General features: G+C 33.7%; 1 protein-coding gene across 1 annotated transcript; it reads right to left on the reverse strand.

The window, feature by feature from the left end:
- Window positions 1–7,215: 7,215 nt before the first annotated feature.
- LOC110819017 (uncharacterized) lies at window positions 7,216–8,903 on the reverse strand. Its single transcript, XM_022048096.2, has 3 exons — window positions 8,496–8,903; window positions 8,200–8,400; window positions 7,216–7,849 (listed from the first exon to the last, which is right to left on the reverse strand). Exons 1-3 carry the CDS (start codon window positions 8,700–8,702, stop codon window positions 7,805–7,807), a joined length of 453 nt encoding a protein of 150 aa, XP_021903788.2. The 5' UTR covers window positions 8,703–8,903; the 3' UTR covers window positions 7,216–7,804.
- Between the last annotated feature and the right edge of the window lie 6,140 nt (window positions 8,904–15,043).

Here is a 15,043-nt window from a genome sequence, read left to right on the forward strand (position 1 = left end):
CAAAACAATTCCAGAAAATCGAGACTTACTGGCGGTGAAACTCTCGGGTACGGCGGCTCCTACGGCGCTAGTTACGATTCGGTGTTTTGCTCCGGTCAACCTATAGAGAAAAGGACAATAGTCACAGTGGTATAAAAATTACATCGAACGGGAAATGGGAAGGGCCTCATCGGAGATAAAAATTGAGGAAACTAGCGACGACACCGTTGGACTTCGGCGGTATTTTTCGACTAATCAGTTGGTGGTTTGGCTCTAATTTGGCCACAGGGAGGTTCGGCATCAAAAAACGAGCCAAGAGGAGAAATTTTACCTCGTTTTGGAGGTCAAAAAGTCTTCTGGTGCGGCGGCGAGTGGCGGCGGCCGGTTCCTTCAGTGGCTGGGTCATATTCTCTGGCGAGGGTTCTAGCGACTAGGGTTTGGGGTTGGGTGTGGATGCGATTATTTATAATCCTCCTCTTTTAATCTGAACCGTCCATTATGATTTAATCTGGGTCGTCCGATCGTGATTAAATTAGAAATAAATCTGGACCATCCATTGCGATACGATCTGGGCCGTCCGTGCACGCAGGAATGGATCTGGACCGTCCGATCGCGCGCACGCGGATCGCCCACGTGTCTCCGTCCCGCGTGGTTCCCGCATCAGCGTCCCTGCCACGCGACGTGTCCTGGTTGAAATTGATTTTGGAAAAAATGGGTGAAAATTTGGATTATGGGAGTGGTTTTAAAAAGAAAATCGAAAATCGGGGGTCAAAACGCAATTTAAAAAAATAGTGCCACATCAACAGCCACGGAAGCAGCCCGGTCAGCAGCCCCGGCCAACCAAGACACGCTACGTGGTAGGGACGCTGACGTGGGAAGCCACGCGAGACGGAGACGCGTGGGTGATCCGTGTGCGCGCGATCGGACGACCTAGATCCGTTCCTGCGCGCACGGACAGCCCAGATCAAAGGTGCGCGTGGACTGTCCAAATCTCACGCGTACCATGGGCGTGAGATCTGGGTTGTTTTCTGGAATTTTTTGGCCCACCGTGGACCCTAGGGGTGTTTTATCACAGGAACCAATACAAGTTTGGCCGAATTCGGCCGAAAACGGCCAACCCGAGGCGGATCGCCGCCGGAGCACGGCAGAACCGCCGTGCCAGAATTCTAAAATTGGCCGAAAGGGCCCTGGGTCTGATTTGGGATTTTTGGGGACATGTGCAGGTACTGGAAGTGTGTTTCAGTTTCTGAAAAAAAATTCATGAAATCTATGGACTGCCCGTAGGCGCAGTGAGAACCTGATTTCAGACTCCGAAACAAGTAAGGATCACTCACCATATTTTCTATTACGGCATTAAAGCTTAATAAATAATAAAATGGTATGTTATGAATTAATATATATGTATAATTAATTAAGGTTGCTAATGGAGCCTAAATCTGATGTATTTTTCGGTCAGTTATTGTTTGATTTATTTTACAGTTTTAAATACAGTATGGTGCCTGATGTGTTTATTCTATAGTTTCATATGCATGAATCACGGTTCCATTTATTATGGTTTGAATTATTGTGAACCCGATGCTGTGTTGCCTTGTTTAGTGTCCATTACTGGTTTACGTGTTTATGTTTGATTAGATAATTGAGAATAAGAAAAATGGAAAAAGATATGTGAATTGATAAATGGATAATGTCGACAGCCTAACTAGATATCCTGGGAGATGGTGGACGGACCAGATCCATAGGGAACCCTATCAGGAACGTGGTCTCTCATATCAAACGAGGTATGGAGACTTTATGTGTTTTGGCGCCCATACCGGACGTGGTATGGGGACGGTCCGTTTCACTCTCATAACGGACGGGGTATTGAGGTTTATGGTTTTGGCACCCATACCGAACGGGGTATGGGGACGGCCCTGGAATTAAGTTATTAATGTGAATGGTTCACGTATAGCGGGGACCCCCTATGGAACCCCATGGATACTAGTAGGCTGATAAAAGAAAAAATTTGTTGCCTGATGATTGAGATACAAAAGTATGATATGTGTTATGTTACAGAGTGTGCATGATCTTATGATGTTTATGATGTTATTGTTTCTCATAAGTTGTTTTCATGAATCTCACTAAGGTAAAGGGACAGTAAAGGTTTTTATTATTGATAAATGAGTTTGTTATAAATTATACTCCATTGGTTGTTTTTATTTTCTACCAACCTTTACTTCTGTGACAGTAAGATAGTGTGATGTCTTTACTGGGCTAGTGTAGCTCATTCCTTACTTAACCATTTCAGATTAGGAAGACTTGGTTCTAGAGCCTGTTCTGCAGGAAGACGGCGAATAAAAGCATAAGAATTTATTAGTTTTCCTTATAGTATTCATTCATAGTATTTCCTTTAGTTAGTTTATTCTTTCATACGTTTAACTCGTTTTGGTTATTGTGTAAGGGATGTTAATCATAATCTATTTTATTTCGCTTTCGCACTCATAGATTCATAAAAACAACTTATGAGAAACAATAACATCATAAACATCATAAGATCATGCACACTCTGTAATATAACACATATCATACTTTTGTATATCAATCATCACGCAACAAATTTCCTCTTTTATCAGCCTATTAGTATCCATGGGGATCCATAGGGGGTCCCCACTACACGTGAACCATTCATATTAATAACTTAATTCCAGGGCCGTCCCCATATCCCGTCCGGTATGAGCGTCAAAACCATAAACCTCAATACCCCGTCCGGTATTAGGGTAAAACGGGCCGTCCCCATACCCCATCCGGTATGGGCGCCAAAATACATAAAGTCTCCATCCCCCGTTCGATATGAGAGACCACGTTCCCGGTAGGGTTCCCTATAGATCCGATCCGTCCACAATCTCCCAAGATATCTAGTTAGGCTGTCGACATTATCCATTTATCAATTCATATACCTTTTTCTATTTTTCTTAGTCTCAATTATCCAATCAAACATAAACATGTAAACTAGTAATGGACACCAAACAAGGCAACACAACATTGGGTTCACAATAATTCAAACCATAATAAATGAAATCGTGATTCATGCATACGAAACCATAAAATAAACACATCAAGCATCATACTGCATTCAAAACTGTAAAATAAATTAAACAACATCTGATCGAAAAATACATCAGATTCGGACTTCATTAGTAGTCTTAATTAACTATACATATATATTAATTCATAAAATACCGTTTTATCATTTATTAAGCTTTAATGCTGTGATAGAAAATAAGGTGAGGGATTCTTACTTATTTCGGAGTCTGAAATCGGGTTCTCACTACGCCTAAGGGCAGTCCCTAGATTTCTTGAATTTTTTTTTCCAGAAACTGAAACACACTTCCAGTACCTGCACATGTCCCCAAAAAACTCCAAATCAGACCTACGGCCTTTTCGACCAATTTTGAAATTCTGGTACGGCAGCTCCGCCGTGCTCCAGCGATGGCACCGTCACCCGCGGCAGCAATCCGCCTTGGGTTGGTTGTTTCTGGCCGAATTCGGCCAAACTTGCATTGGTTCCTGTGATAAAACACCCCTAGGGCCCTCAGTGGGCCAAAAAATTACAGAAAACTGAGACTTACCGGCGGTGGGGCTCTCGGGTGCGGCGGCTCCTCCGGTGTGAGTTGCGATTTGGTGTTTTGATCCAGTCAACTTGTAGAGAAATGGACGGTGGTCACGGTGGTATAAAAATTACATCGAACGGGAACCGAAAAGGGCCTCATCAGAGGCAAAAATTGAGGAAACCCGCGGTGGCGCTGCTGGGCTTCGACAGTGTTTTTTGGCCAATTGGCCAGTGGTTTGGCTCCGATTTGGCCACAGGTGGATTCAGCATCGAAAACCGAGCCAATGAGAGAAATTTTACCTCGTTTGGCGGCTGGTTCCTCTGGTGGCTGGGTCGTCTTCTCCAGCGAGGGCTCTGGCGGCTAGGGTTTGGGGTTGGGTGTGAGTGAGGTTATTTATAACATTCTCCTTTTAATCTAAGCTGTCTATCATGATTTAATCTGCGATGTCTGATCACAATTAAATTGGGAATAAATATGGGCTGTTCATCGCGATGCGATCTGGGCCGTCCGTGCGTGATTCAATCTGGACCGTCCGCACGCGTGAGATTTGGGCCGTCCGTACGCGCGGGAATGGATCTGGGCCGTCCGATCGTACACATGCGAATAGCCCACGTGGCTCCGTCCTGCGTCAACGTTCCTGCCACGCGGCGTGTCCTGGTTGGTTGGGGCTCTGACCGGGCTGCTGATGTGGTGCTATTTTTTTAAATTGCGTTTTGACCTCCGGTTTTCGATTTTCTTTTCAAAAACACCCACATAATCCAAATTTTTACCCCTTTTTTCCAAAATCAATTTCAATTAAATCCAAAAAATAATTTTACCCTATTTTATTATTATTATTTCTATTAAATTAAATTAAATTAAATTAAAACCTTATAAATTAATTATTAAAATAAAATAAAATAAAATAAAATTCTAATAAAAATTAAAATAAAATAAAATAAAAGTTTTGGGTGTTATATACCGTGTTAAATATGGAAGATTTACTTAGAGATTTGAGTCTTTGAGGCTAATTGAGAATTGTGAGTTCTAGATTGCATTATTGATATTGGATTTCACATCACCATATTTTTTTTAGCCAAACCAATCATCTTCATAACTCTGAAATTCTTGAATCATGCAACAATTGCTATTGAATGTCAAGCAATAAGGAGATTTCTATAATAAGGACTAACAAATATGAGATTCAATGAAAAATGAAAACATAAAGGGCATTATGAAGGATAAAAGTTGGTGAGAGAAACACATCACCAATATTTGTAACATGTACTATTTGAGAATTTGGTAATTCGATAGACATATTATTTATAAATCTATGAAAAAATAACAACTCAAATGAACTTACTCTATGGTTTGTTATCCCAAAATTAATTATCTAATCATTTATTTTACTTATAGGTAACTGAGAAAATGAAGAAAGAATGTTAACTTATTTTGTTGAAAGTTTAAAATTTACTACTGAGAGATTATTGATTTGTGGTGAGACAACAATATTATAGGTCGAATTGATTGTGGATGATGATGGTAGAGTCAAGGTAAGGATTTTATTATATTAATCCTTAGTAAATGAGAGAGGCATAGCTTCTAAAATATTACATTGGCTTTAAAATTTTTTATAAAGATCATTACTATTACAACTTTTATTTGTGTCTAATTTAGATGCAAAAATACTTAATTAGGAATTGAATTATTTCTCCATTTGGGTTTATATCATGGTAGATAACATCTATATATTGTATGGTCAAGAAAACTACAAAATGTATAAGTTGATCATTTAGATCTTGTTTGAATGATTTCTATGATGATTTACTAATGTACGGTATTATATATTAAGTGCAGAATACGATAATGTTTAAATTATACCATGTTTAGAAATATTGTATATCAATATATGATAACGATAATTATTTTTGTTTGTATTGATAGGATGATATAATTATATATTTGATCCAATTATATATTTTGTTCATACTTTATTGTATGTAATAATAAATTAAAAAATAAAAAAATTAAAGGTAAAATAATATAATTAAATATACATGTATATATGTAATTAAATATATTATATATATGTATACATATAATTAAATATATTATATATATGTATATACGTAATTAAATATATTATATATGTATATATATAATTAAATATACAGTTATATATATGTATATAATTAAATATATACATGTATATATGTACTTAAATATATTATAAACATGTATATATATAATTAAATATACAGATGTATGTATATCTAATTAAATATATTATGTATATGTATATATATAATAAATATATTATATATATGTATATATATAACTAAATATATATATGTATATATAATAAAATAAATAAATTTTATAAAAAAAATCAAGTCACAGAAGATCAAGTGGCTATATGTATGTATGTATATATATATAATTAGATAAAAAAAAATTGAAGAAAAAGAAAAACAGGCATAAATGTAAATAAGAAAAAAGATTAAGAGTATAAATAGAAACAAAATCATCCAGACCATATTAAATCACCGATTCGGTAGTTTAAAAAAATAGAAAAAATTGTGATTTTTGAACTATACAATAACCGTAAAAAAATTATACTATATGTTTATAAATGCAAACAAACTAGACAAAATTATGAAAAAATCATATCATACATTAACATACCACCATCTAAACAAAACCTTACCATTTTTGTTTCCATAAACCTTTCTTGTGCTTCCCATATTGTTATATACATTTATACATTTAGACATTTGACCAAAGGTTCTCCTAATTGTATATAACACATTTAATTCACACTCTTGTGCACATGTTTTCACGTTCATGCTTCTTTTATATTGTATTACTAATGTGAATACTTTATTTATTTATGACAGTAGATATATAGAAAGTATTTATGATTTAACAACACTAAATATTTCATTTAAGTCTTTCAAGAATCGAATGACTTGATCTTGTTCTTGATACTTTTTAATAATAACATATTATTGTACCTACGTTCTATTTGACATGTGTATGCAGGTACATGTATCAAGTTTATTAACCCATCCTACAAAATTGTCAATATAGTAAAATATTTTGTGATAGAATAGATACCATACTTTAGAGAATATCTTTTTTTCTAGAAGTTAGAAATCTTCATTATATCACCTTGTGTGAATCGATCATGTAAATTCTTTCAAAAATCATTTGCATAATCAATTCACAATACACATTGAGCTATTGACAGTAATAGAGACTTAATTATCCAAGAAAACATAATGGTATTACACCATTTTCAAACTCTATACATTACATCGTTTTTTCTCAGGATTTATGTGAGTTGTCTACAAATTTTAACTCATTATTTGACATTAACATTATTCTCATTGTTCTGGACCACAAATACAAATTATTACCATTGAGAATCGTAAATGTGGGTTGGAGTGATGGACTCTCATTTAGATGTAGGTAGAACGGGTTCACGAAAATTTCTTCCGATTTTGATGAATCAAAAGCATCGATTGTCAAGCAGGAAATAAGATTTTTGTCTTTTACCTTCTTTCGAATCTCTTGACAAAATTAAAAAAATAAATAAGATAAATAAATGATTTTAAAAAATTAAGAGTTTTTTCTTTTGATCGATAAAACAAAATTGCTCGGTTAGATAGATTAATCAAGCACTGATACCATATGAAATAATTTCACCACCAAAGATTGCACGAAATTGTTATGAAATTGTGAGACAAGATCAAGATTGCAAAACTCTTGAGAACAAGAAAACATGTGTGTGTGTGTGTGAGAGAGAGGGGGGGGAGGGGGACTCGGAAATTGGAAAAATGTCAGAGTGAGTGAGTGTTCATTAGTGAAAAAGAAAATTAATTAGGCTAATTACAAATTATTAACTATAATTATAATTAATTAAGCTAATCCTAGGTTGACTTGACACTCAGACTCCAGTATTCTATTAGCAATCAGCAATACTTGGAGACTGTCACTTTTGTCATTGCTGCTTTCGCTGCTCACTTTGTTGAGGTAATCCCAGAAGTAGCCTTCTTGATCAAGACCCTCTTTTAATTTATTTTCAAAATCTTCTTCGTCACAATTCTCCAAATGATTAGACGTATCTCATCGTAACCCTCTCCTTAACTCAACATTGTTCTCTTCTAAGTTCTGACTAACAGATTCACAGGACCTGTCAGAAAGAATTCTTGGTCGTCACTGCAAACAGTATCCTGATTTTGGTGCTCGTCATCACTTTAATCTATATCTACATTCAGTTCTTCCATTTGGATAGTCTGTCCCTGTTCATATATGCACCCGAAATAAGTAGTCAAGAGTTTGATTCACATTGACATAGATTTTTGCGGTATCTTTTTCAGTTTCATAAATCTACCTGCTCACGGTTTAAAATAATAAAAATAGCGTTGTTGCAAATCTAAATGTTAGCTTAAATTACAAGGAGAAATTGTGAATTGAAAGAATAAGAAAAAAAAAAAAAAACCCACTAAATCATTTAAATTATGAAGTACTTTATCTCTGAGATCTACGCTTGAATAAAAAAACAGACAAGAAACCTCTCTCTCTCTCTCTCTCTCTCTCTCTCTCTCTATATATATATATATATATATAATTAGCAAAGATGGTTACTCACTCTTTTGAAGTTAGTGCGTTGAGTTGGTGAAGCAGCCATGTGTTGATAGTATTGAAAGACTGGTAGTATAAACATGTACATCAAATTTGTGGTGAAAAACAGAGAGATCGCCACTGACTCCAGCACAGGATATCCCAACCAAGACACAGCTGCAAGTACTATTCCTACCCTTTCTTCACAAAACCACACTAAATCACCATCCTAAAACATCCAAAGCAAGGAGTAAATTCAATAATATCATTATTATTCTAAACAAGAACAGACAATTTGAGATAATGATTAATAAAATCACTTACAGTGGGATGATTAGGGTCGATTCTTCGCCTTTCCATCAAGTTTAAGAAATAAGCTAAATTGGTAAGCAACAAGACTAGAGACGGCAAAACAATTCCAAACCCAGACAAGATGAAGAGCAATATGATAGCCGGCCTCTCCATCCAAAATAAGATAGCATCTGCGTTACTGATGTGAGCCAATTTCTTTGCATCCCTGTCGGTTACCATTGTTGAAATTAATTAATAACAAAAAAGAGTAAAGTGGAAGGTTCGTGAATGATATGTTTCTGACGAGTATAATAAGCCGAGCTCGGTTATAAGTAGGAAAACTTTATTAAAATTTTAAAGGAATTGTATTCGGTTTAGGATACAGGAAGACAGACTTGATTGAAATTGTTATTTGTTCCAAACTCGATTTAGGATTTATCTACTTACCTTTGAAAAATAACGAAAAGTGATAAATAGTTAGTAGTCGTGATAAAATTCTATTTGTTTCAATTTAAAATCTGATAAAATAGTAGCAAATGGTATATTTTGAATGAATTTTAAAAATTACCGAATCGCGGCAGATAAATAATTATATTTTTTATCTCAATATACCCTTCTAAATAAATTATCCTTTCAAACCCATTTTAAGTTTTTATTTTTTAAAATAATTTTAAATTTAATATAATAATATATAATTACAATCATTTATTTTTTAATATATAAAATCAAATCACCACTGAGAATGGACTGGCACGAGAGCCACGGGGAAGTAGCTGATGAAGATTGAAGACGAAGAAGGCTTGAAGGAGAGGGTTTTAGGTTTGTCCTGGACAGGATTACTGTGATATTGGCAAGGCCCTGCTTCAAAATAATTGGGCTGGGCTTTTTTAATTCATTCCTTTTTCTTTTATTTTATTTTCTTTTTTTTTTTAAAAAAAAAAGATATTTAATTGAATTTTAAATTTTTACAAAATATTTAAGACAGAAATGATATTCTAATTTTAAGTTAATTTAATATAATATATATATTTTTTATTTATTTATTTATTTATTTATAGAACTAACAAATAAAATGCAAATTTATCATTTGTAAAATTGAATATATAGCTTAATCACCGTTAAATGTATAAATTATAATTACTTTGTTAGTATTTCATACGTTATACAAGTGAAATCTTCAAAATTTGTAACCCATATTATATTAAACAATTTGTGGAAGTTGGCCAACAGACAAATCCCACTTAACCTTGTTAAAATTATTAGCCCACCCATTATAAAATTATATTAAATAATTTTGTGTTATTGTTCAAGACAAAAAAGAGAATATAATTATATTAATTAACCTTTCTTTTTCAACTAACATTTTATCAATGGTTGCTTTTAACTTCATCCACTATTTGATTATATAAAAAAGGACAAGTAGAAAATTCTGGTTTCGTCAAGCTTTATACTACATCCAAAGCAAAAGCAATACTAGTTTAATAATTTAACATACTTTCATTTTTTTCTAAGTTATTAATTTTTGTATTTACTATTAAAATTGTAAATTCCATTCATGCCATGTGTGCTTAAGTATATATCTTTATTAAAATGATGTATCATAATTAGTATAAGAAAAATATATATATATATTTATACTCAATAAAGTTAATTTTGAGATTCGAATTAGCAATGGACTTTCCTTGTGTGGGTAATGGCCAATTTTCAATTTACTCAACAAATAACAAACACACACACACACAAAGAGAGCCTTGATGTCATTTTTAATCAACATAAGTCATATAAATAATGCACAAACAAATACAAATTTCAATAGAATATAAGTACTTATATATACAAATAATATTATTATAATGAAATTACGCTTATACTTGCAAGGGAAGTTATAATATTACTCAGTAATTATCTATATCATCAGCAGTCTACTGAATATTTGGTTTTTTTATTTTTACAGATAATTATTTTTCATAATGTAATAAATGAATTGCATTTTTTCTTCTAAAAAATATTGGTGAAATATTATAGTAACTCAAAATTCTTTTTTTTTTTTCATAAAGCTCATATATTTAATTTAACAAAGAAATATAATAGTTCATATTTAATTTTTATAAGTAAAACCCACTTCATTTCTTATTTTTACTTTTGTGGGGTGGCAACTTGTGTTTATATAGGAATGAAACTAAAATAAAAAATATTTAGTCACTACAAGTCATTTTATAGAATCTCTAATTTTTTAAATATATTATTACTTCATATATATTTTTTTGGTAACAATTACTAGAAATTCAAAAACAAAATGAACAAAATAATCTTCAAAAGATAAAACATCAATACAAGAACACCAACTCAACCATGAAAACCTTGGAGGAGGAAGTAGCATTGGATACCCATTACCTTTGAAATCTGCAAACTACATGGAAGTGTAAGAATCTCAGCTACAAACATTCCAATCTGTACACACTATATCTGGATTCATATATTATCGACCATAACTAATGAATAAATTTACCTTTATAAAACCTTGGTGTAGATGGAGATAATATATGCATATTATTTTATGAGAAAATTAGATTTTGTGTCACTGAGTTATCATATAATACGTGAAACTCAAAAAATAAACTTCAGTTTTTGAACCACCATGAATGGTCAGACTCATTGTTCCTAAAAAATTGAAGAATTCTTATCTTAACAAATTCTCTATAAATTCAATATAAATCAAGTATTATAATCTTTCTCAGAGACTAATAATCTCATTGACAATCATTAGTGAAAAAAGAACTTAGTGTTAAGGTCATGTCGAAATGGATTAAAGATCCATACTTGCAAAAGCACACTCCTTAAAAAGATAGACAATTAGCTCGTCAAATTAATTCAAATAAGACAATGTGTTGTTTAGACGCAAAATATCCTCCTTCTTAGGTGTTTTACCTAAAGAAAAATGGGATTATGTCATATATTCTTCCAAGGTAAATGATATTCCCTCAAAATAAAAATATTAGAATTAAGTATCCATCATGTCAAGCTTGAGAATATTTTGATTCACTGTGTACTATCCATATTTGGAATATGTCTAAATGAGCTTGTCATATACCTTTTATAACTCATACAAATATTAATAGTTTTTTCAATTTAAAATAGCAAGAATAGATGTAGCAACCCGAAACTTGAAATGAAATAAATTCTAAATTAAATGCGAAAACGAAATAATAGCGTTAGTGTTTATATTCCTTACACAATAATTTAGAATACCCAATAGGTTACGGGAATGATCATTCTAAAAGAACAACTAATAACAAATAAATAAATGAAAAGTAAACAAACTAAACATCCTATTCGCAACCCTATTGTAGATCGAAATCTGTATCTTAGTGCTCTTAATCTGAAATGGTTAATGAAAAAGTGAGCTACACTAGCCCAGTAAGAATATCACACTACTCACCAATATAGAAATAAATGTTAGTAAAAATCATGAAAATAACTAATGGAGCTCTTAATTTAAGTAAATTCATTTATCATAAGTAAAATAATTTATTGTACATTTACTGTAGTAAATTTTTCAAAACTGACCTATGGAGCCAGTTACACAAACAATCTCATAATATCATATATAATTAACCAGAACAGCAACCTTTTCCATTTTACCTGCTTACTGGTATCCATGAAGGTTCATAGAGATGTCTCCACTACATGTGAACCATTATTCAACATTTTCAATTAACTAGCTGTCCCCATAACCTGTCCGGTTTGAGCGCCAAAGTACCAATTCTCCATACCCCGTTCGGTATGATACAACGTTCACGGTAAGGTTCCCTATGTACCCGGTCCGTCCATCATCTCTCAAGATATCCAGTATGGCTACCATTCATTCACTCACTTAATCAAACAATTTTTCGTTTACATTTAATTTTCAGTTTCACAATTTAATTGTAAATCACCCAAAATAAGTAATACATGCATTAAGGAAACACCATTAAATCATCTTACCAACTCCAGCGTATTATCATGCAAGAAAAACTATAAAATTAAACAAACAGGATAAACAGTGAATAATAACCGATTCCGCCTCCATTAGTAATATGTGGTTAATTATCGATATTTTCTAAATCGTATAAAATACCACATTATTTATAATTAAACTTCAATTATATAACAAGAAATAGGGTGAGAGATTCTTACTCGAATCGGTCTTTGAATGCTAAACTTTCAGTCGTGCCTATTGGCAGTCCCCGAGTTCCCTAAATTTTTCTTTGAAGATTAAAACACGCTCCAAGTACTTAGAAATACTCCAAAAAATCTAAAATCAATGTTAAAAATCCTTTTCGGTCACTCTCGGGATTTCGGCAAGACGGCGTCACCATGCTCCGAGGACGGCACCGCCATCCGCAGTGGTGATTTGCCTCGGCTTGGCCGTTTTCGGCTAATTTCGACTGATTTCGGTCGGTTTTGTGCTCATTACTGTGAGAAAACACGTTAAGAGGCATCGGTTGGCAAGAAAAAAATTAAAAAACAGAAGCTTACCGGCAGCAGAATTTTTCAGTGCGGCAGCTCTGCCTACTCACCTTCACAGTCAGACATTTTTCTTCAGTCAACCTATGAAAAAATAAAAGTTGAATACAATGGTGGAAAAATTGCAAAAAATGAAAATAGGGAAGGACCTTATCGGAGGCGATTTTGGATTTTTCTCGTGGCGGCGGTGTTGGGCTTTACTCGCAGTTTTCACCTCATCCACCAGTCATTTTGCTCTGATTTGGCCATGGGGATGTTCAAAATCAAATTTCAAGCGAATAAAATTTTTTTTTACCTCTTTTAGTGGTTAAAGGTGGCTTCGGCATGGCAACTGGTGGCAGTCGACTCTCTTCTCGGCGACTGGTTCTTTTTCTCTTGCAGGGGGGGGGAAGGGGGGGCCTAGCGGCTAGGGTTAGGGTTTGGTGTGAAGTGAGGTATTTATATCCGTCTCCTTTTAATATGTGCCGTCCATTGCGTTTGATCTGGATCGTCCATTGCATTTAAATAGAAAGTGAATTTGGACCATTCATCGTAATTTGATCTGGACAGTCTAATCGCGTTTAAATAGAAATTGAATTTGAACTGTTCATCACGATTTGATCTGAACCATACGATCGCATTTAAAGAGGGAACAGATCTGAACTGTTTACACGCACGGGAACAAATCCAAACCGTCCGATCGTGGGCACGCAGATTGCCAGCGTGGCCTCCCACGTGGCACTACGTCAGAGTGTCTTACCACACGACACGCTCTGCTTCGTCGAGGCTGCTGATTGGGCGTCCTACATGATATATTTTTCCTAAATTGTGTTTTGACCTCCAATTTCTAATTTTTCTGTCAAAAACACCTCAGAATCCAAATTTTTACCATTTTTTCCTAAAATTATTTTTAATTTCTTCCTCCACCTATTTTTCTTCATTTTTACATTAATTAAAAATTTAAAAATTATATTTATTCATTAATTTTAAATATATTAAAATTAATTTTGAGTGTTATAATAGATTTCTAAGTAATTGAATATTTAATATTTGCCCATTCGACAAATCAACTTAAAGACTATGTTCGATGAACAGTGGCATGTCTTGTGAACCATATACGATTATAATTAGATTTGTAACGACCTGAAACTTAAAAGGAGATAAAGACATGAATTGAATGTGGAAGTGAAATAATAGAGTTAAGGTTTACATTCCTTACGCAATAATTTAGAATACCCAATAGGAGTATAGGAATGACCCTTTTAAAAAAACAAATAAAAAATTAATAAATAAATGAAAAGTAAATAATTAGGTATCATAGGATGACCTTCACTAGTCTTTGATGGGAGTCCGGGTGGTGAACTATTTACAACCCCCCTATTGATCAGGATCTGCATCTTGGTCTTCTTGATTTGAAATGGTTAATAAAATAGTGAGCTACACATCTTGATCTTCTTGATTTGAAATGGTTAATAAAATAGTGAGCTACACTAGCCCAGTAAGAATATCACACTACTCACCGATACAGAAATGAACATTGGTAAAAATCATAAAAATAACTAATAGAGCTCTTAAATTAAGTAAATTCATTTATCATAAATAAAACATTTATTGCATACTTACTGTAGCGAGATTTCTAAAACTTCCATACAGAGTCAATAATACAAACAATATTATAATCTCATATTCAAATTGCCAAAACAATAACTTTTCATTTTTATTTATTTACTGGTATTCTTGGAGGTTCATAGGGATGTTCCACTACGCATGAACCCATAACAAAATTTATCAACTAACCAGCCGTCCCCATACCCGGTCCGGTATGAGCACAAAAAGTACAATCATTCGATACATCGTCCAGTATGAGGGTGAATCGGACTGTCTCATACCCTGTCCGGTATGATCGTCAAAAATATCATCCCTTGATACCCAATCTGGTATGAGGGTGAATCGGGCCGTTCCCATACCCCGTCCGGTATGAGCACCAAAAATATCATTTCTCGATACCCCGTCCAGTATGAGGTAACGTTCACGGTAGAGTTTCCTATGTACTCGGTCCATCTATCATCTCCCAAGATATGTAAGTAAGATAACCA

The sequence above is a fragment of the Carica papaya genome, chromosome 6, assembly GCF_054855325.1.
Source record: "Carica papaya isolate Zhongbai chromosome 6, ASM5485532v1, whole genome shotgun sequence".
Classification (NCBI taxonomy): Eukaryota; Viridiplantae; Streptophyta; class Magnoliopsida; order Brassicales; family Caricaceae; genus Carica; species Carica papaya.

Bases quoted from the DNA above. Each gene is read 5' to 3' on its own strand.
- LOC110819017 (XM_022048096.2), bottom strand. From the start codon at position 8,702: ATGGTAACCGACAGGGATGCAAAGAAATTGGCTCACATCAGTAACGCA. The intron at 8,401-8,495 runs GTAAGTGATTTT...TGGATGTTTTAG, and splicing joins TCGACCCTAATCATCCCACT to GATGGTGATTTAGTGTGGTT. The intron at 7,850-8,199 runs GTGAGTAACCAT...ATATATGAACAG, and splicing joins AACGCACTAACTTCAAAAGA to GGACAGACTATCCAAATGGA.